General features: G+C 37.8%; 2 protein-coding genes across 5 annotated transcripts; both read left to right on the forward strand.

Annotated features, from left to right (window-relative positions):
* The first annotated feature begins 236 nt into the window (after positions 1-236).
* Positions 237-12,821, forward strand: LOC109047808. Of its 4 annotated transcripts, XM_042776363.1 has the most exons (10): positions 237-456; positions 1,341-1,489; positions 8,345-10,151; positions 10,490-10,698; positions 10,794-10,848; positions 10,969-11,096; positions 11,181-11,410; positions 11,620-11,779; positions 11,990-12,100; positions 12,257-12,821. In XM_042776363.1, exons 3-10 carry the CDS (start codon positions 8,392-8,394, stop codon positions 12,331-12,333), a joined length of 2,730 nt encoding a protein of 909 aa, XP_042632297.1. In that variant the 5' UTR covers positions 237-456; positions 1,341-1,489; positions 8,345-8,391; the 3' UTR covers positions 12,334-12,821. The 4 variants fall into 4 exon arrangements, with proteins under 4 accessions (XP_042632297.1, XP_042632298.1, XP_042632299.1 ...); XM_042776364.1 differs by lacking the exon at positions 8,345-10,151 and having other exon boundaries at positions 249-456; XM_042776365.1 differs by lacking the exons at positions 1,341-1,489; positions 8,345-10,151 and having other exon boundaries at positions 249-456.
* A 5,691-nt stretch (positions 12,822-18,512) lies between these two features.
* Positions 18,513-24,581, forward strand: LOC109074854. Its single transcript, XM_042776368.1, has 9 exons — positions 18,513-18,640; positions 19,587-21,391; positions 21,656-21,864; positions 21,961-22,015; positions 22,134-22,261; positions 22,345-22,574; positions 23,515-23,674; positions 23,841-23,951; positions 24,107-24,581. Exons 2-9 carry the CDS (start codon positions 20,796-20,798, stop codon positions 24,181-24,183), a joined length of 1,566 nt encoding a protein of 521 aa, XP_042632302.1. The 5' UTR covers positions 18,513-18,640; positions 19,587-20,795; the 3' UTR covers positions 24,184-24,581.
* Positions 24,582-26,224: the final 1,643 nt, after the last annotated feature.

Genomic DNA, 26,224 nt, shown 5'->3' on the forward strand with positions numbered 1-26,224 from the left:
TTGTTCCCGGCACCCCCCGCAGTGATTAAGGTCTATAAGGGAATACACTGAGCTTTAAAAGGGAAGACACAAACAATATGGCAAAAATGCTCGTGTTTCCTGATTAAAATGCTTGCATTTATGTCTACAATGTGTTAAGAGAAATAGCGTGCACACACACATCCTGTAAGATGATATGTACCACATCCTGTGTCAACAATAGGAAGTGCATTGATGTGGTTAGAAAAAAACAAGCATAATTGTAGATTGAAGTGTCAATGTGCATGAGCACCTCACTTACTTCATCTGTAAGAAGAGGACTTTTGTAGCTCTTTGGGGTGCTTCCTTTCATCTGAGAAAGAACACACAGACATTTTGAGGAACAGCATGAAGAGGAAACCAGCACTTTAGACTGCAGTCTCAAGATACAACTGACACCTGAGATATTTGAGACAGCATACACAGATGAAAGATAGGGTAAGCTTATATTTAATTGTATATTCTGGCCCATGGAATTCCCAGTTTATATACTGGCATAGAATGATGTATTTAGTTTTTGCCTCTCAATCTCCTGCAAGGAGTTGAGTGACAGAAAATAAGAACTAGCTTGTGATCTAGATAGAATAAAGGAATAGTTCTCCCAAAAATGAATGAATTAGCAGAAAATTTGCTCACTCTCAGGCCATCCAAGGTATAGAGGAGTTTGTCTCTGACAGAATGATTTTGGCCAGAAACATCAGTTTGAAGTTAAAATGGAATAATGATCAGTTTGTTTATTACAAAAACAGCTTTTTGCTTCATAAGATGGACTGATGGACTGGAGTTGTTTGGATTACTTGTGGATTATTGTTTTGTTTTTATCAACTGTTTGGACTCTCATTCTGACGGCACCCATTCACTGTGGAGTATCCATTGGTGAGCAAATGATGTAATGCTAAAAATCTGTTCCGATTAAGAATCAAACTCATATTTTGGATGTTCTGAAGATGAGTACATTTGAAGTTTTCTTTTCTCTTTCAATGTATAATTTCTACACAGAAATAAATGGAAAACTTGGAGATGCACCTAGAAAAAACAGACAGCCATTTTCTATCTCAGTACATTCTCATTTACCTAAGAGACCTGAATCCTTTACCTCTGGCTTTGAAGGGCACATTTTGCCTAAAGAGCACACAGACAAATATCACATTGTCACTTCACTTCGTTTGTTTTTCTATTTCTTTCATCTTTTGCCCGGATATCTGTACCTATTCTTTTGATGGACTACACTCCAGAATGTAATAGATGATAATAATAATTCTGTGCCATATGAATTTAAATACAACTTACTAATGCTTTTTTTCCCCCTTTGCATGGCACAGAGTGTGTTTCATGTGATATTGGAATATTCTACCAGGAGGTCCACACCCAAAAGTTAAAGACAGATCTGAGGTCAGAACTCTCGTCAGGGCTTGATAGCTGAATCGACACAAGTGTCTTGTCCCACAGACATTATCCTGAGACATACAAGGTGACACTTCACTCAAAGTATTATGGTTCTAAAATTTTGCTAACATTTGAAAACCTAAATAAGTTTTTAGTTTTAGCCCCTTATTAAACATTACTTAATGGTTAGTAATGTTTAATAAGATGATTATTTAATGTAAAATCAAATGCTTACACAAATGTCAATAAACTTTCAATTCATATGATCATGCACTTCTTGAAAATCTACAAATGATTTTAATAGATGTTATACAATGATCAAAAGCTTATTTGTTAATATAGTGCAACACTTTTGCTGTTACTGATACGGATGAGGTTAGGTTTGGTGGTATAATATGAGTGGGTTTGAACTGGTTTTCCTAGTGATGGGTCATTTAGGCCAGCCACATACACTCTGTAAAGGAAAAAGAAAGTCCATTCTCATCTTAATCTTTGTTAATTTTTCATATGACAGCAGCATAGGTTAAAAAGGAATTTTCCTAAACTGACTGAATTTTGTCCTTGGTTAATATTCAGTATTTTTTCTTTTTTTCTTCAACTGCAGACCGAGCGAGAATGAAAGGCATTGTTATTGTAATATTATGTGCATTGTACTGTAATGTTTTCTCACTGGTGGATGAGACATGAGGTAATATGACAGCGTTACATTCAACGCCGTCTCTCATTGTGTCGCAGGCTAGCCTCTGGTCTGCCTATGCATTGTGCATGTTTGTGTGTGTTGGAGGAGGGTTTTGTGCTTTGGAGAGAGATTTGTAGGGAGGGCAGGATCTTATGCTTTCAAATGTAGCTTGCTATTGATAGCCTCTCCAAAATCTTCTACGTTTTAACCGAACCTTTAACCTAGTGTTAAATCTCATACACAAAGGACAGAGAAAATAAAAAGGCTTTTAAAACTGCAACAGAAGCAACCCTGTCCTCATCATTTACAAATGAATCACCATAAATGGGACACACCTTGAAACCGTTTGAGCAAGGTCAAGAAATACGGACAAAGTATATCTAAAATAAAAGGAAAAAATTTGAACATAAGAAAAAATTATTCTACAATAAAAATCAGCCTTCAGATTTCCCTGAAGATGTAAAAGCTTATGTGTTTAAAAAGTTAAAGAAAACTGGAATGGAGCGTTTTACAGTTTTCCTCAATCGCTTTGACTCAATTCTTGAATTGTATTTTTTTCTCAAAACAATTCATTCAGATGTCTGAACAATTACTTTCTTGTTCATATCAGATTTTATAGTTTTTCATTGGTTTAAGCAAATTGCATGTATTTTGGCTCATGTGTGCAAAAAAAAAAAAAAAAAAAAAAAAAAAACTAAATGCACGATTGTTTATGAAAACTGATCAATTCTGTTTTTTATTGTTGATAAGTTGATTTGTTGTTTAAAATTTTTCATTGTGTGAGGCATCACTTCACTGGGAGAGGTTCTAATGCTCCTGCAAACAGCTGTGAAGATTGCACTGTTTCAAAACATGGCAAAGTGAATGAGAAAAATATTAAAAAATAATTAAGCATTAAGTGCTTCTCATCATTAAAGTCTCATCTATGTGCCAATAATCTTAAATATTCTTTAGTAAACAAACATTAATATGTAACAGTTAAGTATCACAGCTTTTGCTTACCTCTTAGACTTTCATAATTTTCATGAATTTAAATAATAGAGGGTGGTGACTGGTAACAAACAGAAACAGTTTATTGTGAGAGATAACTCCCAATAACCCTTGTGCATCAAAAACACACCCAGATACGGTAATTGTAATGCTTCTGTAAATGTGCATAAAAATTAAATCAGTAAATTTAAAATATCTGAAGATATCATTCATGGGTCATAATCTACATTCTCAGTTCCCTCTGTAATAGTAGTTAACTGAATGATAACACACAGAAGGTGAACAGATTTACAAAGAACAGTCAAATGTGTTTTTTAGTTTAAAGGGGTCATATGATGCGATTTCATGTTCCCTTTCAAGGGAACTTCGAACTGCGTCCTCTAGGGGTCGCTATGGGGAACACCTCGTCGTGACCCATGTCTGAAGCATACAAATAGAAAAAACACCAACGAGTTGGCCGGCGACAGCCTCTGACGTCACTACAGGTGCGACTATAAAACAGGCACAGGGAAACACGTCATTCATCTTCTTCGTCTTCACTGACTGTTTTGTTTGAAGCGTGCATCTGAGAGAACCGGTAAGAGCGCTCTTTCTCTGTCTATCATGGCGACTACTAGCAAGCGTTTAGACAATGTATGCATCCGTGTCGGCATTATTTGACACCTGATGACACACACGATCTTTACGTGATTTGTTTGGGTAAAGAGCACGCACGCGATGTCTTTGAGGAGGCAATCTGCGTGCATTGCGAGCATTTTTTCAAGAAAAAAGCTCCGCTCTCGTTCGTCTCTCTTTCCGAAAAAAAGGTAGCCATCTGCTTCCCGCGGTTCAGGACCCGCCGTTGCTGAGGCACGGAGGAGAATGAGCTCGTGAGAATTTCAGGTGGATCTGTCTGAATGGTTTAAAGAGGGACTTTCCCTTTCGCAAAATGGCGGCGGACGAGAGAGAGCCTCGGGAGGATGATGTTATATCTTTAACACTTTCTGATACTGAGGTTAGTGCTCTGCTGGGTTTTTTACCCAGGAAAAGCAGGAGATATTTGAGGATGGTGAAGAAGCTGAGGCTGAGCCTTCTCAATTCTCCTGCCCTGCGTATGTAGAGCTGTTGGAGTTTATGGATCGCACCTGGTTGGTCGTTATCTTTCCGACCATAGCCCTCCAGCTCAGGTGAGCCTTCCATTTCTGCCTGATCTCCATACAGAGATCGAAAGGAAATGAAAGAGGCCGTTTTCTTCTCGCATCCATCGGTTTCAGCATAAGAGTTTTGCCGACATCGAGGCGATGCGCGAAAACGGCTATGAGAGGATGCCCCCTGCAGAAAGAGCTTTCATTCTGCGGGGGAGACATCCTCTCTTAATCTCCCTCCTTGCCATCTAAGCCCCTTCAAGCAATGCATATTGCTTAAATGGCAAGGCATACGCAGCAGCAGGTCAGGCTGTGGCTTTATTACAAAATAAATGCTTCAAGCATATCAGACTGATCTGCTGAAAGACCTGGATAGAGGCAAAGGCCTTTTTCCTGATCAGGCAGCCGAGCTGCGCCGCACCACAGGCCTCTCTCCGGGCTACCAAGCAGGCCACCTCTGCCAAGCGCAGGACTATGGCGGCCATGGTGGTGGCGGAGAGACATCTGTGGATGAACCTGGCAGACATCGGGAAGAAAGAAAAGGCTTTCTTCTCGATGCTCAGGTTTCGCCTTCTGAACTTTTCGGTATTTCCGTTGAGACGGTGATCGAGAAGTTCGGGGAGACGAAGGCGCACTCCGCTGCTTTCAGATCCTTCATTCCATGAAGGTCCAGGTCTGAGCCCGAACAACATAGGGGTCCTGGCCTGTCTCGATCTGAGGATCAAAGACGGGCACAGAAGGCTAGTGTCGCGACTCACGCTCCTCCCCCACCTGCGGGCAGGGTTAAGAGGAATTGTGGGTCACAAGGGGGTAAGCAGAACCTAAGGGATGTGATCCAGACGAAGCAGCGTTCTCGTCTGAGTCAGAGTGATACTGAGGTATCTACTCGTTCGCTTTAGGGATTTTTAACTTCTGCTTTTATCCTCCCCTTCCTAATTCCCCTGTAACCACCAGCTCTCCACCTGATCGAGGTTAGGTGGAAACTTCTAACGCATAACAGTCTCCTATGCTGGACCTATAATGTTTTTGGCTGGTTCTATGTTCATAGCAACCACCTTACTGATGGTCCGGACTAAAAGGAGGCGCCCCTTGAGCGGGGCTCCAGCGCAGGAGGGTGGGAGTATAAAAATAACCCTTTCTGTATATACTTATGTGTAAATTGCTGGTGGTTATGTGTCTACTAATAAACTCTGTGAGTTTCCTTTGCAGTGCTCAGTTACAGTGTTTACTAAACACTCGTCAGCACCAGCCATCCGGCTTCATGTTCCGGTATTAGGCGGCTGAGATCACAGGTTTCTGCGGGAGCCTCCTTGATCATCAGGCCTGGCACAGCACTGCAGGGAATTTCATGGATGTCCGGCCAGGTCACCCTGAGGGGTCTCCTGGCCGCTTAGGTGCTGTCGCATCCAGCGGGAAGTGAAGGTGGCAGTTACAGAAGTCTTCTTGTATATGCTGCCTCAGGTGATGCTCCCCTCGCTAGAGGTTTATAAAACTCGAGCTTGCCTCTCCCGTGCGGTTCAGCGCCTCTGCGATGCTTAGGAACCTTTAGGTACACACGCTAAGCTCTGTGTACTTTCTGAAAGCCACATGGTGGTCAGTGTGCACGTGAACACTTTGCGCACTTTCTAAAAATCCACGTATTGGTAAGTGTGCACGCAAGACTCTGCGCACTTTCTGAAATCCTGTATGGTAAGGGTTACGCGCTCCGCCTCGTTCCCTTTCTTGAGATGATTAGACCTTGGTTCCTTGGGCTCCATTCAGCCAGTGTGTATTTGTTTTATACACCTCAAGCATCGCTTCCCTCAACATGAAGGGTTATTCGGGCGATTCTCGTGGTAGTTTAGCAGCGCTCCCCTTTTCCAAGAAGGGTCGCCTATGAGCGTGCTTCTCTGTATTCAGGAGTTCTCCTCTCATATGAGACTGAGTTCACTGTTTTTTTCCCAGAGCGCTCCAGCATTATTTCCACAGATCGAGTTGATGACTCTCAAACATACTTTTTTGAGATGCACCATTCCATCTATGAGCTGCTCTATCAGAGTGCCACGAGAGCCCTTCCTTAGAACAGTATTTGAAAATCCATGATATGGTAAGTGTGCACGTGAAGTCTTTGCACACTTTCTGAAATCCACACGGTGGTAAGTTCGCACGCTAGTACTCTGCGTTCTTTATAAAATCCTATATGGTGAGGGCTTCGCGCGGTTGCTTCGTGCCCTTTCTTGAGCTGGTAAAAGCCCCGTTCATCTTGGGCGCCACTCCACTCATGTATCCTCGGATACCTATCTAAACAGGGTGTTGCTACTGGAGATCTGTTGAGACAGCTCCTTCAGCAAGCTTTTGCGGAAGCAAGCTGTAGCCCCTGTGTGACAGGCTAGACTTAGTATAAAATGCTAGGTTCCTAGCTGTATCCCTTTAAAGGAATCTTTCCTGATTCCAAGCCTTTAGCTCTACCACTGGGCCGAGGCCCTAACAATTAAGTTGGGTATGTAGCTTAGGCCTTTGGCCGTAAGGGGTATCGTCACAGACAGCCGTCTCCTCTAAACGTCCCGGGGGCAACTCCCATTGAAATGGTAGAGGTTGGTACTTAGTGTTCGCCATGATTCTGGCCTGCACTCCCCTCAGCATGGCGGCGTGGGTATACTGTTCCCCATAGCGACCCCTAGAGGACGCAGTTCGAAGTTCCCTTGAAAGGGAACGTCTCAGGTTACGAATGTAACCATGGTTCCCTGAGTAGGGAACGAGACACTGCGTCCTCTAGCTCCCTGCCATGCTTCGGACGCAAGCTTCAGACGAAGAAGTGAATGACGTGTTTCCCGGTGCCTGTTTTATAGTCGCACCGGTAGTGACGTCAGAGGCTGTCGCCGGCCAACTCGTTGGTGTTTTTTCATTTGTATGCTTCAGACACGGGTCAGGACGAGGTGTTCCCCATAGCGACCCCTAGAGGACGCAGTGTCTCGTTCCCTACTCAGGGAACCATGGTTACATTCGTAACCTGAGACGTTTTCCTTGGTCTTTGGAGTGATAAAAGCTGTTCATACAGAAGATCAGTAAAGTCACAAAGATTAAAGACTTCACATTATACTGAGAGATAAAAGGTAACTTTGGTGCTTAAAGTTAACTAAAATTCTAAACCTTAGTTTGTCAAAATGTATTTTTTGTGTTCTACATCCCTAACCCTACCCAATACCTAAACCAAACAAGTACCTAATAAGCAGCAAATTAGGAGTTAATTGAGGCAAAATTCATAGTTGTTAATATTCCCATTATTAACAACCACAAATGTGGTTGTGTTGTATTATTTTATTATGATTATGATTTTTTATTTATTATTATTATTATTTTTTCTTTCTTTTTTGGCTAATTTTTTTTTTTATAAAAATTTTTTTTTTTTTCAATAGTAGGGTGTAAATTTGTTAAAAAAGGTTATAAGTGTGTGATATGTGGAACGGTGAGGAATGTGTCAGCATAAACCCTTTTTACTGTGATGACGTGTTTCCAAAGTTTGGCAACATCATAAACCTAGCAAAGTTTTTCATATTGTCTTTTTTTAATGTAATGTTGTAACAGTCAACCACTGGAGGTGAGTTGTAGATGAACCTATGTTCAGTTTTAATTCCAAATAAACAAACTAAACAGACCATGCCTAGACAAATGTACATTGATAAGACATTACTTTGTGTTACATTACTTTACATTAAATTACAGAAAACTAGTTAGCCTAATACTGATGCGTGACTGTTTTAATATAATATATAATATACAACAACTGATGAAAAATTTGACCTCTTTCTGTTTGTAATCAGTATATACAGTAAATACACACACACACACACACACACACACACACACACACACACACACACACATATATATATAGACAGCCCAAACGTTAGAACTCAAAAGGATAAGTAAACATAGACTGCATAGAATGAAAAATCAAGAGCATAGCACTATAGCAACCAAATGAAGGCACAAACTGATAAAATGTAAACTGAATATAAACCTTTAATGCAATTTATCACTTTTTGGATAAAATGTCTGTCATTTGTAAAATGCTTCTATTACTGTCAGTAAACCATGAAAGTCTCAGTAATTCACTCAGAATGCAAAAGAAAAAGTTCCTACCCTCCATCACTCTTTGTTTCGACAGAACTTACTAAAGCTGAGGACCTTTGGTCTGTGAGAGCAGATCTGTCAATGGCTTCACAGACCATAAACTTCATCACTTGGAATGTTAATGGACTTAAACAAAACAGAGACCAAAAATTTCAAGAACTACAAAATGCAGACATTGTTTTCTTACAGGAGACGCACATCGGAACAGGAGATGAACATATAAAAGACTATAAAGATGAGTGGTATATATTCTATACAAAGTACACCTCCTCAAGCAAGGGAACAGCCATACTAGTGAGAAAAAGCCTAGATTTTGAACACTTAAGTGATGAAAGAGATAACTGTGGAACTTATGTTGTGTTGAAATGTAAACTGGAAGGTCAGTTGTACACTCTGGTTAGTGTTTATAACCATCACACAGACGCAAAAACCCTTGATAATCTTTCAAGCTACCTGCAGTCAATGACCACAGGGCTGCTGGTGATCGGTGGAGATTTCAACACAGTTCTCAATCCATTTATTGACAAAAAATGTAATACAAGCAGGAAGATAAAGAATGGAAATCAACGTAAACTGCTCTTATTTGTGAAAAAGTTCATGAAATCTCTTCAGCTGGTTGATGTCTGGAGAAGAAAGAACCCCATACAGCAGGATTATACATTCTACATAAAAGACTCTCCTGCGTCCAGACTGGATTACTTCTTCATTCCAGAAGAATGTACGTGGCGTGTCAGAAGTTGTGACATTAGAAACTCAGAGAGGCCCGACCATCGGCCTGTGTTTTTAGAGATCAACAACATCCCTGCAATGCCTTTTCAGAAAGATTGCCATATACCAACAATCTTCCAATGGCTGAATCTAAAACAGTATCTTTTGACAGATGAGACAGGTTCATTACTGGGTGAAGAAAGCTCACAGGCACTCAGTGAGGTTGACATTTTCTCAGCTGTAAATTCTCTTCAAGTGTCAGACACACCGAGACCAGACAGTTTCCCAGTTTCCTTCTACAAAGACAACATTCAGCATCTAATTCAATATATAAAGATGCTCTATGACAGAATCCACAGCGGTGCATTTAACTGCTCTGAGAAACACTTTAATGAAACTGTGAAAAGTCCCCATGACAATAGTCAACACTTCTTTAACGTTGATTACCTCATCATTGCAACCATTCTGGCAAAACGTCTAGGTGATTACTTGGAGTCTCAGTCAAAGGATCATGCACCAAAAGATTCAGCTACTGTCATGATCACTCCCAAAACATTCTGCACTGAGATGAGGTTATCTCATATTCAGGATGAAATAGAAAAGCAAAAACAGTCAAACCCAAATCTGTATCAGGATTTCCTTATTGTGAAAAACCTCCTCAGAGATGCACCAGAAGTAGATACTGAATCTGTAGCTGTTTTAATCAAGAGAGACAAACTGCTGGATCAGGGCTGCCCTTTGACCCCAGTTCTCATTATGCTGGCTCTGAAATGCGTTGGCTCTGCATTAGCTGGGCATTTAAAACAGCAGGATATTTTAGTTTTCAAAGACAGCGTGATACTTTGCACTCAACCCGAGGACCTTGAGAAAGTATTAGCTGCTGTGAGGGAAAGAGCTAATGAAGTGTTTTACATTGAGGAATTATACAGAGGAAATGTTAATGGTAAACAATTAAAGTGCTTGGGAAATGAGTCTATGCCTGAGGATTGGAAAAAAAGGGAAGCAGAAACACTCATGAATAGCATTCAATATAAAATGGACAAAGGCAATACAGAGAGTAGAGTCTGTGAACAGTTTGATTTTTGGTCTATGATAAATGAGCATAAAGAAATTCTGATGGAGGTTGGTGGAAGGTGAGGATCATGAAGATGATCAAGATCTCATTTTTTCTGATGTGTTTTAATAATATACATATACTGTATTATGCACTGAGTATTTTAAACAAATATTGTGTGTGCCATAATTTGCGAAGCAATTAGAATAGACATCTGACTAAAGAATGCAAGGCTAGCTCAACCAATTAAAAAAATAATGCATGTGAATTGGTGTATTTTGTCAGAATTTCATCTTTTCTGTAACTTTTGTCAATACCCTGATTTGATAATTTGACTGTTCAATTAATGGTAAAATTAAGAACTCACAATCAGAGCTAAACATGCTGTTTTGTTGTTTTCTTTTCTCCCTCCACTAGAAAGAAAATGTATGCAGTTGTTACTCTGCAAGACTCAGATGAGGTGGCGGTGGCACCAACAAACTGGCTGAGCCTAGACAAGAAACAATGTTACTGGCCGCCATTCAAATCACCAGACAAGTGCATGGAAGCTGTTCAGAACAGAATTAAACCTGAAACAGGAGGGAAACCATGGGAGAAACTAAACATTAGCTTTCACAGAGAATATTGTAATGTTCACTACTTTGAAATAACTGTTTGCATTTGGGATTTGTACAGTCTACTCAGTTATCAAATAATACAATGAATATTTATCTTATTACAGTCACTTTTGAGAAGTCAAAAGAGGAGCAACAAGAAATGAAAGAACGGAAAGAACGGTAAGTAACAGACTTTTGTTTTCAAAAACAAAATTTCTTCAAAATGATTTTACTTATTAAAAGGTCAAATAATTCATTTGTGCTGTTTTGTGTTAAAGTATTGTTTCTTTTCAAATAAAGGTCATATCTATTATCCACTGGATTCCCTGGAATGCTAAAAAGACAAAGACTTGAAAGCACTCAAGAAATGTTAAAACAACAACTTCCTCCTGCACCATCTGCATCTACATTCAGAATGTCAGCTGATGGTGAGTCAATTTCTTTTGTCATAATCAGTTTGAGAAGCTTTTTTCTTTTTTTGTAATTACTGCACAACCCATTTTACACAACAGACAAGGACGAGCTTCTCCAAATGCTGAGAGACATCAAGAGCACGGTTCAGGAAAACTCTGCTATGTTAAAGAAACTACTAAAAGACAATACAGCTTCTGAAGTCCCAAGCAGTACCAGCATTGCTCCTAAAGATGTTAAAACAAACCTAAAACTGCCTCTTAGAACCATTAAAGATGTTGCCAGGACTGAAAGACAGCTCAAAAAGAATGCAACAACATGGCAAAAATATGTGAGTCGACACAGCATTTAAAGAAAGGGATCATGTACACTCAGCCAGCCATTACAGCAAAATAAATGAATATGAAATACAGTATTATGATATTAATGCAGATTCATTATTACTCTTCTACTGCACAAACACATGTACATACAAGACACGTAATAATCATTGATAACACTTAATAAAACAGGTATAAAATAGTATTTATTTTTATATAGGTAAGATATCTGTCAAGACTTGGAGGTTTTGGGCAAAAGGATGTGATTAAGAATATTATGCAGCATCTCCTAACAGATGATCTGGCCTCAAAGTTTAACTGGCAGGGGAGAGGAATTAAAGAGCCCTTCTCTAAGCTTATCTTAACTGATGTAATCAGAGGTAATCACTGCTGCACGAACACTTCCCACATACACATAGAAATGTTGTATTTACTTGTATTATGTTGTATTCAGTCACTTGGTGAACTTTGTGGTGTCTACAGATTTCATATACTGTACCTTCTTTAGAGTGTACAAGAGCAGCTGTGGGTTTAAAGCACTACCATCCAACAAAATTCCAATGAATTCTTCAACAAGTTTTCTCTTTCAGATGCTGCATCAAAACAAAGTGTAATGAGGATAGACTGTGATGCTGAAATAAAAAATTATTTGTGGTCCATAGCTGATCGAATCGGTCGGAATAGACCAAGAGATTGTGGAGGTAAGTGATAAATATTATGTAATATTGTCTCACTCTCTATAGGCTGATTTTCTCCATGATGGTTTATTCAAAGCATACTTCAATGTTAAGGAACCCATTATTCAGTTGAATAATATTTATAGTATATTTTGTATAAATACCTCCTTCCCTCTTCAGGTCTGACTTCAGATGTGACTTCTGCCTTGCTGCTGGACAGTAGCTTCCACTCAGTGACTGGAATGCCTTTTGACTGAGTTTTGAAACATTTATTCATAGGTCATGTAAGCTTAATTGCCTACACATTAGACATTAATTTTGTAAAGAACAATATGTGTACTAATCTAGCATGCTAGTAATACTTCAGATATGGGCTCTTGAGATAAAATTATTATAATACTCAATTTTTAATCAATGTAAATGTAAATATATAAGGTTAGGGTTAGGCAAGGGTTTTTATATTGTGGTAATATAAGATGAGATCCATCAGCCTTTAGCTGTCTAGAGGAAAATAATGAAAAACTGGAGAATGTGTTTGACTGTGGTATCACTGCATGCATAGACAGGTTTTCAGGTGTATTATAGCAGTGGCTTTATTTCTCTGATCCAATAATGTTCCTTTCCTCAATAACAAATAACTAGTTGTGGTGTTTAATACAAATAGGCTATTTCTTTCTTTTCAGTGTTACTTAAATGAGATGTAATGATTTCATGCAAAATAAACCACAGCCGCACATAACATTTATCTTGCTTTTGCCTTTTTTAGACAGATGAAGTCTTACAATAGTGAAATTCTAGTGGATGACAAACATGTGACTATTGGGTGATGTTGCAGTCCTAGGGGGAATCTTTAATTGATGTACAAATGCACAGTGTTGTGAATCCAGTCTCTGTCATTCCTCCCACTCAGCACCAGAGGTCTCTATAACCTTCTCCTCTCAGACTCTATTTCCCATAATCCCCAACCTAGGAACTGATTACAGTCATACCTGTTTCCTATCAGGGGACTATATAAGCTGTACACAAACAGTCCCCTTGTCTAAATACCCACACTTGCGGTCTTGGCCACTTAAGCGTGTGTGACTGTCCCAGGTCTTAGAAACGCCAAAATGCAGTACCCTTAACACACTTTGGAGCGGTATTCGAGGCCTAGTGTATCTCATCATGCATCATGTTGTGGAAATAAATCATGAGACTTTTTGCCGAGATTTTGCGAGAGGTCATGGAAACCTTTCCAATGTATGTTAAAAATTAATAATAGTTAGATATTACATATAAATTGGTACTAAAACAAAGAGTTGCCCATTTTATTGGTGCAAATGAGTAGTGGCGATAATTATTTTGTACAACATTTGCAACTGCTTTTTATTACTTAATTAGAAGTACCACAAAATTTAATTGTGTCATCTGTTATAGGAACTACTAAACAGACATTATGAAGTTGATTTTAAAATGCAAAGTATTTAAAATAAAAATAAAGCTCTGTAAACACTTGCATTTTTACAACACTATAAGTGTGTCCCATCAGGTAATGAAAAGTTCAACACTTGTGTTCTTCATGCTCACTTGAACACTCGGACCAAATAATGGAAATACATCATATAAGTAGTCAAGTGGTTAAGTGCAAAGACAGCAAGTGTGGGTATTTGGACAAGGGGACGCTCTCATCTCGAAGTCTTGTTTTGGTACTGTGGATACTACTGAACGTTTTCCTTGCCTTGTTTTGTTCCTTACCTTTCTTCTACTTTGGACTGTTTGCCTGGTTTTGATCGTTTGCTGCCTGCCCAGACCAGTGTCTGTTACAGAGGTGGAAAGTAACTAAGTACATTTGCTGGCGTTACTGAGTGGCTTTTTTTGTGTACTTCTACTTTTTAAATAAATTTTTAAAATATATAATTTTACTTTTACTTAAGTATCGTTTGTTTGAATTATTGTACTTTGCTAGATTTTAAAACACATTAGTTACTGAGTAAAAGTGAATGATGGGTAGGAGAACAAACTGGCACTAAAGTCACAAAAAAGATGGAGACAGACGTTAGTGGTGCAGATCCAGATGAAAACGAAAGGGCCCTATAATTTCTGCCATGCAGAAAACTCGGACGGAATCCGTGGGAGTCCATGGCCTTCTAAGTGTGCACACTTAACTTTGCGACACAGCTTAAGTGAACTGACCATGTCACCTCCCGGGCACCGCACCTCCCCCGTCTTTCAGCGCATTCTTTTTCAATCCGCAGACAGCGGCGGTGCAGAGTGAGAAACAGAGGACAAGGTATGTGTTTATCGATTGTTACAATATCTGCATCTGTGCAGTTTTTTGTCATAAATCCATTTTAAAAAATATAATGGGGGAGAAATAATTGGTTCCCCATCTCGTAATGCCTAAGTTTTCACTGCATTCACCCCTCATCACACCACAACTGTTTCCTCTAATGAAAGTGCATACTTTATAAAACGATCATGTTGCCATTTTCATTTGAAAATTTTACTTTCAATATAATACATATTCCAGTGCATGTGGCAAAGAGGTTTGCATACTTGAGCTAAGGAAAGAGGGTTGTACTAGAAATGAAAACAGTAAAATTTGGTTTATACTGTAAACAGGTTGTGTGTGTGAGATTATGAAGACTTGAATTTGGCTTATTCAATACTCAAATGTTATACCTATCTATATTTGCCATACAATGGAATACTACAGTTAGTTTAGTATACGAACCCTACCCAGCTAACAATTTTTGGTTTCCCACAACGTTCTGGGAACGTTGTAGTTTTTGGTTCCCAGAATGTTCCCGGAAGGTTCCCAAGAACGTTCCCTGTTGGTTAGCCAGGGACATATTCTTAATGTATATAGAACGTTCCCTTTAGGGAGGTTCCGAGAATGTTCCCAGAAAGTTCTCTTAAGGTTCCCAGAACGTTCTCCTAACCTCTTCACTCCGATACCGCTGCTGTGCGTCAGTAATCATCCAGCACTCCTGCGTCCGGTAGAGTAAGCGGCATTCAAGACGGATGGATATATACCTCAATAATCAGTACTAAACCATGTCTTGTTTTAAACTATTGTGTAATCATTAAAGACAGAGCACATTTAACCATCATAAGGAGCATTAAATGAGATTGAATTATCCGTTCTTTATTATTACTACCACATGCCATATAATAACTCAGATTTTGCGCTTCTTATAAGCACCAAATAACAATGACCTTGAAAAGAAAATGGGAATTTTATTTTTCTAGACATTAAAAATAAATAACATTTATTTGACTTTAAGTAGGATAACATTACATTCATTTCTTACCACTGAATTAATGGTGATGTGCATTTCTCTTTTGGTCAGTAAAACAACAACAACAACTAAAAAACTCTTGGTTAACATGTTCTCTTCAATTAGATATGCCAAATCTCTCTGAAATCACAATATTTACTCTCGTATATATTAATTATAAGTATTCAATATCAATAAATGAATGCTAGTCAGTCAGTAGAACGAAATGACAATTCATTTTTAAATTATGCGTGTGCACGGCTTTATGTGGCAGACAGGAGAAAAGCGTGCGCAGACCTATTTTCAGGTCAAAATGAAGCTATCCACTCAAAACGATTCAATTGCTGAAAAAAAAAAAAAACTTTGCACTTAGACATGACACATGAGCCCCCAAACACACACACACACTACAGCATAGCCTTACACACTAATGAGATAAATTCATAACACTTTTGCAATCAGGTATTATTTTACAGCTCAATGTCTATTACAGTATACAACATAAATAGAGCAGATACATGTTACAGTAAATATAGTAGATACAGTGAAATTCAACAATAAGCTTTACAGTAAGAAAATATTATTTTCATTACACTGCTGTAAAGAGATCTTACAGTACAGTAGATGAAAAGCAGTAGAAGGGAAAAGGTCAAATACCAAAGAATTGGATATGAACACACAACAGAATATAGTCATCTCTTAGTTCTGCAAAAATACAGTACATGTAAGAAGTACTTAGCTACGAATCAGTTCAGCAGTTAAAGTATGAGTTTGAGGGTGTACAACTTGTGCTTCAGTAATTACTGTACATAGGTATGAGAAGTAAAAGTTCTCTCATTTGAAGTACTGCTACTGTTCTGTCATTATATTTGATTTGTAAGTAGTATTGAAAGCCTGTAGATGAGCCTGTAGGCCAGCTGTCCTCATGCACAAGAACATGATCAACTACAGCTCTGTGTATTTCATCAGGAATAAATGTACTTTTACACTGTCCCCTTCAGTTTTCTTTTCCCCTCCTCTTCCTCTTTGTCTCCCACTAGTAGGATTCATTTTCCAAATCACATAATCACCTGTGCTACTTTTTATATCATCCTGAGATTCTGACGTGTGTTTTTAGTTTTGCTACTTAGAGTTCATTTTGTGATGCTTGAGTTTTCTGAATGAGAACATGGTTAAACCTGTGCAAAATGATTGGAGTTTGTGTGAAAAAAAGTGAAATGTGTTAAAAGTTTTGAGAAACTTGTCTTTGTTTCAAGAACTGTATGGTTTGGAAAATTGTGCCAAACGAAACAGTTACAGTGTGTTAGCAATCGAGAAAAACTGTAAAAGCTTATTTCAGACATAAAATTCTGCAAAAATAGTTTATGATTAAAAAATACACATCTGCAAAGTTGCAAATAATTAGTCTGCATGATTATGATAACCAAAAATAACCTGCAGGGAACGTTCTTTCTAGGTTATAAAAATAAAACCTAAAAATAGTACACACAAAGACTAAGTTGTGCAATTGTAAAATCAGGGTCAATGAGAGACTTATTCTGTCTCAGCATCATGTCTTTGTGCTTGAGTATGACCTGAGGACTTTGTCCACATCACAAGTAATGTAGTCTTTTTTGCTAGACAAAGAGAAAAAACCCTCTGGTCTGACAGGTCCAGCCTTGATAACACTCTCTACACCTTACTCTTTCTCTCCTCATTCTCTTCCTCCTCTTCTTACATGTACTCTTCTTCCTTCTCAGATTGTTTCCATCTATTGTTCGTATCATCATTCAGTCACCTGTGCCACTTGTGCACTCTTAACTGGTGCATATTTTGTATAGTTGATTTGATCACATCATAAGAAACAAATGTGAATAATTTGAATCGTTGTGTGTAAACAATGACAACTGTGCTTTAGTTGTGTTTAACTCTTGCTGCTTGTGCTTAGCATTTTGCAGCACAAATGCATCACAGTGTGATAAGAGTTTAAGTGAATGAGAATGTGTTTAGAGTTTTGCAAAAAGAGTGCATGATATTTGCAAATAGAACCTAACTGCCTGAATGTGTTTAAGGTTTAGCAGAAAGAGTGCTTTATTCGACAAATTGGTTTAAGCTAGTGAGAATTTGGTTCAGAGATTGGGGTTTAGTGTTTTAAAAATTCAGAAAAACTATAATATGCAAACCTATTACATAATCATAGCAGTGGATGTTTACTTATCAAAACGGACAAAGTCGTGGCCTAATGGTTTGAGAGTTTGCATCTTTTGGTTGGGGGTTCGAGTCTCGGCCGGCAATACCCCGACTAAGGTGCCCTTGAGCAAGGCACCGCACACACAACTGCTCCCCGCATAAATGGCTGCCCACTGCTCCAGGTGTGTGTTCACGGTGTGTGTGTGTTCACTGCTGTGTGTGTGTGCACTTTGGATGGGTTAAATGCAGAGCACGAATTCTAAATATGGGTCACCATACTTGGCTGTATGTTACGTCACTTTTCTTTTTCACTTTAAAGAGAGGGTCAAAACAGGATAAAAAGTAGCCTATTACTAGCCTATTCTAAATTATTATTATTTATTTATTTTATTTTTTTGATGGAGAAAAAGTGTAGTTCATGACCTTTTTAAGTAAAATGTTATTGACGAGGGCAATGAATAGTAAATAAAATAAGTCAAAGCATTAAGCTAAACATTTTTTTATAAAAAACAAACAAAAAACAACCAAAAATACATTTATATATAATTTATTTATTTATTTTCTCCAATATTCCTAATTTCTGATCCCTTTACAATCTTAGTAAAACATTAAGCATTAGAGCCCCATCTATATTTATAAAAAATAGTCATGAGTAATCAAACATTAATACTCAGTATTTAAATATCATCACAGCTTTTGCTTACATTCAAAACTGACTATGCTTCATTTTCACTGGTTTTAAATAACAGTGGCAAACAGAAATTTTGTTTGCACGCAACTTTGCCAATGCCAAACTTTAAAAACAAACAGTATGCAAACTCTTGTGTTTCTTTATTAACCCTTGCATCTTACGTGAGTCAACAAAATGACTACTGATGATGATGTCCATAATGTCCCTAAAACTGGAGCTGAGCAGTTTGGAATTAAACACACTATACATATGTATGATTTTATTAAGTATAAAAGTCTGTGCTAAGGAGACACTTTCTCTTTTCATTTCCCTAGCTTTCACTTTCTGAGAAGTCCACACCCAAAGGTGTATCAGCTCTAACGTCAGACGTCTTACTCTGCTCAACACAACAGTTGAATTGACGGCAGTGTCCTGTCCTACAGACATTATCCTGAGAGATAAAAGGTAACTTTTTCTTCAAATTATTACGATGCTTAAAGTTAACTAAAATTTAAAAAATTATTTTGTCAAAAATATTTTCTTTTCTTTCTTTTAGCTTACTTTTTCCAAAACAAACTATAGACATATTACTCCTAATTTATCTAGCAAGCATTCAACATCAACATTTTAGCTTTTATCTCTCTGTACTATCCTTTATGCTCAACTTAGAATTTGTATACAAGCAAGACTTTCAAGGCACTCAAAAAAAATTCTTTATTAAAAGGGGCTATACCTTTAAAAACACAACTGATGTGTTATAATTAAAATTATTATTTAAGTTGATCCTTTTTGGTGATGGCTGTGTTTTCCACACTATAATGTACGTTTGAAAAGGTCGAAATATATGTGATTTGTGGAACAATGGTAAAAGGGGAACTTTTTATTAACTTAATCAGATAAATAATGGAAGCAGGTACAAAAGATCTTATCTAAGATAATCTTAATATATTTCAAAGACACTTGATTTCCAAGAGGTAACACTGTTTTATTAATATGCATGCATAAAATAAGCTGCTCATGTTTTTGTCAGAGACGAACACCTGGTTAAGCAGGGAGTGGCAGCTGTGGTAGAAACAGTCACATGATCTGTTGTCATGATTACAGTCTGCTGGCAAGTGTAACACAACATTAATGCTAAACCCATATGGTGGTGAACAACAACAACTATAATAATAATAATATAAATTGTAAAGTGATTTTTTTGGAAAGTAATATTTTTAGGAGGGAAAAATAGCATAATGAAACTGGAGGCATTAAGAAGATAAATTATAAATCTTGAATATAATTTAAATCCCTCTGGATAAAAATGTCTTCCAAATATAAAATTTTTCTATTGCTGTCAGGATACCATGAAAGTCTCAGCAATTCAAAACAAAAATTTTCTACCTTCCATCACCCTTTGTTTTGACAGGGAACTTACTAAACCGAGGACCTTTGGTCTGTGAGAGCAGATCTGTCAATGGCTTCACAGACCATAAACTTCATCACCTGGAATGTTAATGGACTTAAAAGAAAAAGAGATCAAAAATTTCAAAAACTAAAAAATGCTGATGTTGTTTTCTTACAAGAGATACACATTGGAGTAGAAGATGAACATATTATAGAAGGTCTAAAAAACGAGTGGCATGTTTTTAACACAAAGTATACATCCCGAAAGGGATCAGCCATACTAGTGAAGAAAACACTGGATTTTGAATATATAAGTTATGAAAAAGATAACTGTGGAACGTATGTTTTGCTGAAATGTAAAGTGGAAGGTCAGCTGTACACTCTCATTAGTGTTTATAACATGACACAGAAAAGAAAAACCCTTGATAATCTTTCAAGCTACCTGCAGTCAATGACCACAGGGCTGCTGGTGATCGCAGAAGATTTCAACAGTTCTCAATCCATTTATAGACAAAGACAATTCAAAAACAGTGACAGACACCTCAATCCACAGAAAGCTGCGTTTTTGTGTGAAAAAGTTTCTGAAATCTCTTCAGCTGGTTGATGTCTGGAGAAGAAAGAACCCTATAAATCAGAATTATACGTTCAACAGTCAAGTTGCGTCCAGGCTGGATTATTTCTTCTTTCCAGAAGAATGTATGTGGCGTGTCAATAGTTGTGAAATCAGAGATTCAGGGATGCGTGACCATCGTCCTGTGTACTTGGAAATCAACAATGCTTCCACAATCCTTCTTCAGAAAGATCTTCACATACAATCGCTCTCCCAACTATTCAATCATAAAAAGCATCTTTTGACAGATGAGACAGGTTCATTACTGGGTGAAGAAAGCTCACAGGCACTCAGTGAGGTTGACATTTTCTCAGCTGTAAATTCTCTTCAAGTGTCAGACACACCGAGACTAGACGGTTTCCCAGTTTCCTTCTACAAAGACAACATTCAGCATCTAATTCAATATATAAAGATTCTCTATGACAGAATCCACAGCGGTGCATTTAACTGCTCTGAGAAACACTTTAATGAAACTGTGAAAAGTCCACATGATGATAATCAACACTTTTTTAACGTTGATTACCGTTGATTTACATCATTACAACCATTCTGGCAAAACGTCTAGATGATTTCTTGGAGTCTCAGTCAAAGGATCATGCACCAAAAGATTCAGCTACTGTCATGATCACTCCCAAAACATTCTGCACTGAGATGAGGTTGTCTTGTATTAAGGATGAGATAGAAAAGCAAAAACAGTCAAACCCAAATCTGTATCAGGATTTCCTCATTGTGAAAAACCTCCTCAGAGATGCACCAGAAGTAGATACTGAATCTGTAGCTGTTTTAATCGAGAGAGACAAACTGCTGGATCAGGGCTGCCCTTTGACCCCAGTTCTCATTATGCTGGCTCTGAAATACTTTGGCTCTGCAATAGCTGGGCATTTAAAACAGCAGGATATTCTAGTTTTCAAAGACAGCGTGATACTTTGCATCCAACCCGAGGACCTTGAGAAAGTATTAGCTGCTGTGAGGGAAAGAGCTAATGAAGTGTTTTACATTGAGGAATTATACAGAGGAAATGTTAATGGTAAACAATTACAGTGCTTGGGAAATGAGTCTATGGCTGAGGATTGGAAAAAAAGGGAAGCAGAAACACTCATGAATAGCATTCAATATAAAACGGACAAAGGCAAAACAGAGAGTAGAGTCTGTGAACAGTTTGATTTTTGGTCTGTGATAAATGAGCATAAAGAAATTCTGATGGAGGTTGGTGGAAGGTGAGGATCATGAAGATGATCAAGATCTCATTTTCTGATGTGTTTTAATACAGTACCTATAGCCTACTGTATTATTCACTGAGTATTTTACAAATTGAAAAGATAATACATGTGAATTGGTGTATTTGTCAGAATTTCATCTTTTCTGTAACTTTTATCAATTCCATTATTTGATAATTTGACTGTTCAATTAATGGTAAAATTAAGAACTCACAATCAGAGCTAAACATGCTGTTTTGTTGTTTTCTTTTCTCCCTCCACTAGAAAGAAAATGTATGCAGTTGTTACTCTGCAAGACTCAGATGAGATGATGGTGGCACCAACAAACTGGCTGAGCCTAGACAAGAAACAATGTTACTGGCCGCCATTCAAATCACCAGACAAGTGCATGGAAGCTGTTCAGAACAGAATTAAACCTGAAACAGGAGGGAAACCATGGGAGAAACTAAACATTAGCTTTCACGGAGAATATTGTAATGGTCACTACGTTGAAATAACTGTTTGCATTTGGGATTGTGTACAGTCTACTCAGTTATCAAATAATACAATGAATATTTATCTTATTACAGTCACTTTTGAGAAGTCAAAAGAGGAGCAACGAGAAATGAAAGAACGGAAAGAACGGTAAGTAACAGACTTTTGTTTTCAAAAACAAAATTTCTTCAAAATGATTTTACTTATTAAAAGGTCAAATAATTCATTTGTGCTGTTTTGTTAAAGTATTGTTTCTTTTCAAATAAAGGTCATATCTATTATCCACTGGATTCCCTGGAATGCTAAAAAGACAAAGACTTGAAAGCACTCAAGAAATGTTAAAACAACAACTTCCTCCTGCACCATCTGCATCTACATCCAGAATGACAGCTGATGGTGAGTCAATTTCTTTTGTCATAATCAGATTGAGAAGCTTTTTTCTTTTTTGTAATTACTGCACAACCCATTTTACACAACAGACAAGGACGAGCTTCTCCAAATGCTGAGAGACATCAAGAGCATGGTTCAGGAAAACTCTGCTATGTTAAAGAAACTACTAAAAGACAATACAGCTTCTGAAGTCCCAAGCAGTACTAGCATTCCTCCTAAAGATGTTAAAACAAACCTAAAACTGCCTCTTAGAACCATTAAAGATGTTGCCAGGACTGAAAGAGAGCTCAAAAAGAATGCAACAACACGCCAAATATATGTGAGTCGACACAGCATTTAAAGAAAGGGATCATGTACACTCAGCCAGCCATTACAGCAAAATATACTCTCAGCTGTAGCACCTGTAAGGGGTTTATTCTGCAATAATGACTGTACATTATTCCATGACTACTTACTAAATAAATAAATAAAATAAATGGATATGAAATACAGTATTATAATATTAATACAGATTCATTATTACTCTTCTACTGCACAAACACATGTACATACAAGACATGTAAGTAAGGGATAATGTACATCCAGCCCTACACCCCTGTTGGGTTTATTCTGCGAGAATAACCGGCTGGATGTAAATTATCCCGCTTATTACACAGCTACTTGCCACATAAGTAAATAATTAGATGCAAAATATTGATTTGAGTTGAAATATTTGAACGCAAAGTTTCCGTGAAGACAGCAGTTGCGAGCAAGCGGCAAGCTTGTGCAAACGGTGCAGTCAAACCACATATTACACAACATTTCCCCACAAAATAATTAAAATAAGGTTTTATTAATTTTAAAACCTTACCAGTTTGTTAGTTCTCTTATAATCCATTACAGCGTACAAAACAATCGTAGCAAAATGGCAGCAGCTGTGTTTGTATGAAAGGAGAGCGAGTCCGCAATACCAGGATGACATAATTAAACAATTATACACCATTTTGAATTGAGTTTTAATATTTTATTAGCTAAACAAACGCAAAGCTTCCACCAAGAAAAAAAATTGTTCAAGCAAGAGTACAGCGCCGACTGCTGTTACCCGGATAAGCCTGTGTTATTAGCTTTTTACAGGTTGTTATCCAGGGATAACATACCTCAGAATGTCGCGACTGACCAATCAGAATCAAGTATTCCACAGAGCCGTGTAATAATAATAATTAAAAACACTTAATAAAACAGTTATAAAATAGTATTTTTTTTAATTTTTTTTTTTATAGGTAAGATATCTGTCAAGACTTGGAGGTTTTGGGCAAAAGGATGTGATTAAGAATATTATGCAGCATCTCCTAACAGATGATCTGGCCACAAAGTTTAACTGGCAGGGGAGAGGAATTAAAAAGCCCTTCTCTAAGCTTATCTTAACTGATGTTATCAGAGGTAATCACTGCTGCACGAACACTTCCCACATACACATAGAAATGTTGTATTTACTTGTATTATGTTGTATTCAATCACTTGGTGAACTTTGTGATGACATTTTGAGTTTAAAGCACTACCATCCAACAAATTTCCAATGAATTCTTCAACAAGTTTTCTCTTTCAGATGCTGCATCAAAACAAAGTGTAATGAGGATAGACTGTGAAGCTGAAATAAAAAATTATTTGTGGTCCATAGCTGATCGAATCGGTCGGAATAGACCAAGAGATTGTGGAGGTAAGTGATAAATATTATGTAATATTGTCTCACTCTCTATAGGCTGATTTTCTCCATGATGGTTTATTCAAAGCATACTTCATTGTCAAGGAACCTGCATTCATTTGTTTAATGATTATTGTATACTTTGTATAAATACCTCCTTCCCCCTTCAGGTCTGACTTCAGATGTGACTTCTGCCTTGCTGCTGGACAGTAGCTTCCAGTCAGTGACTGGAATGTCTTTTGACTGAGTTTTGAAACATTTATTCATAGGTCATGTAAGCTTAACTGCCTACACATTAGACATTAATTTTGTAAAGAACAATATGTGTACTAATCTAATCTATTTTGCCACTGTGTACTTCAAATATGGGCTCTTGAGATAAAATGCTTATAATACTCATAATTTTTAATCAATGTTAATGTAAATATATATGGTTAGGGTTAGGCAAGGGTTTTTATATTGTGGTAATATAAGATGAGATCCATCAGCCTTTAGCTGACTAGAGTAAAATAATGAAAAACTGGAGAATGTGTTTGACTGTGGTATCACTGCATGCATAGACAGGTTTTCAGGTGTATTATAGCAGTGGCTTTATTTCTCTGATCCAATAATGTTCCTTTCCTCAATAAAAAATAACTCAAATGCAATTAGTTGTGGTGTTTAATCCAAATAGGCTATTTCTTTCTTTTTCAGTGTTACATAGATGAAATGTAATGATTTCATTAAGAATAAACAATAACCAAAATCCATTTCCCATAATCCCAAACCTAGGAACTGATTACAGTCATACCTGTTTCCTATCAGTGGACTATATGGGCCTGTTTACACCTGGTCATTTCATGCGTTTTCGCTGATTGGATATCTATCTGATTTGTTAAAACGTTTCCATTTACACTTGGCCACATAAATCAGTTGCAAAACGTATACTTCACGTCAACGAAATCAAAAGATAAGCGCTGCATTTTATTTATTATCAGCTCATTCCAAGATCAAAGCCCACAATAGGAGAGTGCATGGCATCAGCACTGGAAAGATAGGTTAGTCACACTACTTTTAAAGGGGTCATATGATGCTGCTAAAAAGAACATTATTTTGTGTATTTGGTGTAATGAAATGTGTTTATGTGGTTTAAAGTAAAAAAAACACATTATTTTCCACATACTGTATATTATCGTTTCTCCTCTATGCCCCGCCTTATGAAACGTGTAGATTTTCACAAGGCTCATCTCTCTGAAAAGCGAGGTGTGCTGTGATTGGCCAGCTATCCAGCACGTTGTGATTGGCCGAATGCCTCAAGCGTGTGACGGAAATGTTATGCCTCTTAACATATTGTGAAGCCTTGTCTGGCCAGAGCGATGAGACAAAAAAATAAAAGCCATTATAAACGTGATATAAACATGATTTCTAGTCATGTTTTCTTTTGTAAGGCAAAAACAAAGTAGTTTTGCTTTCTTAACGAAACGGCGTCACACACTGCGGCCTTGAGTGAGCAGAGGCCGGAGGCCTAGAGTGATCCGCGTCCGGCTTGAGTGAGCAGAGGCAGGTGGCTTGAGGCGGATTCTACAAAGGAGCATACCTTGGTCTTGCAGCATCCACATGTGACGACCCCGGGCTGGACGCCGCTTCGTCCACGGTGAAAGCCAATTCGGATATCCACAGTGCAAAGTTGATGTATTTCTTCAGCGACCAGCACAGATCAGCTCCAGGCATGACGAAGCGGATATCGTCCTCCTTTGGAAGACCAAACAGAGTAGTTTCTCTTTCACAGTGAAACACACAGCGTCTATACGACATGGTGGCGGCGACAACAACAATACTACAACAAGAATAAAAGGTACGCCTTCTTTCTTTAGGTGAACATCTGGACGGCGTTATGCAAATCTTCCCACATACTGATGTAGATATGTGGGGGCGTGTTAGAACGAGTCGTTTTAGGGGGGGTGTGGACGAGTCTCAACTTTTATAAAGAATATATCTTTGGATTTGAGACTTTAGTCTTTGCAACTTCACAGATCTTCTTTATTCACCAAGAGCTTGTAACACTCCAAAGAGAAAGGAAAATTTTAAATCGCATCATATGACCCCTTTAATGAAGATGATTGTGTGTTGAGCATCTGTGTTTTACTCTCAGTTTCATTTGCCGCAGTTTGCTCAGCTACTCGTCCGCGGCGATGCGTGTTGCATTAGCGCTGTCACATCAGACTATAATGTCATATAGCCTATAACATGCTCTCACACGTTTATTATTTTGCATATATGGTTTCAACAACCAGATGCACACTGGAATG

Source organism: Cyprinus carpio, chromosome A19 (genome assembly GCF_018340385.1).
Source record: "Cyprinus carpio isolate SPL01 chromosome A19, ASM1834038v1, whole genome shotgun sequence".
In the NCBI taxonomy this organism is placed as follows: Eukaryota; Metazoa; Chordata; class Actinopteri; order Cypriniformes; family Cyprinidae; genus Cyprinus; species Cyprinus carpio.

Coding starts and splice junctions, on each gene's coding strand:
- LOC109047808 (XM_042776363.1), top strand. CDS start 8,392: ATGGCTTCACAGACCATAAACTTCATCACTTGGAATGTTAATGGACTT. Junction 10,849..10,968: donor ATGAAAGAACGGAAAGAACG/GTAAGTAACAGA, acceptor TTTCAAATAAAG/GTCATATCTATTATCCACTG. Junction 11,097..11,180: donor ATTCAGAATGTCAGCTGATG/GTGAGTCAATTT, acceptor TTTACACAACAG/ACAAGGACGAGCTTCTCCAA.
- LOC109074854 (XM_042776368.1), top strand. CDS start 20,796: ATGATCACTCCCAAAACATTCTGCACTGAGATGAGGTTGTCTTGTATT. Junction 21,865..21,960: donor TAGCTTTCACGGAGAATATT/GTAATGGTCACT, acceptor ATCTTATTACAG/TCACTTTTGAGAAGTCAAAA. Junction 23,675..23,840: donor CTTAACTGATGTTATCAGAG/GTAATCACTGCT, acceptor TTTCTCTTTCAG/ATGCTGCATCAAAACAAAGT.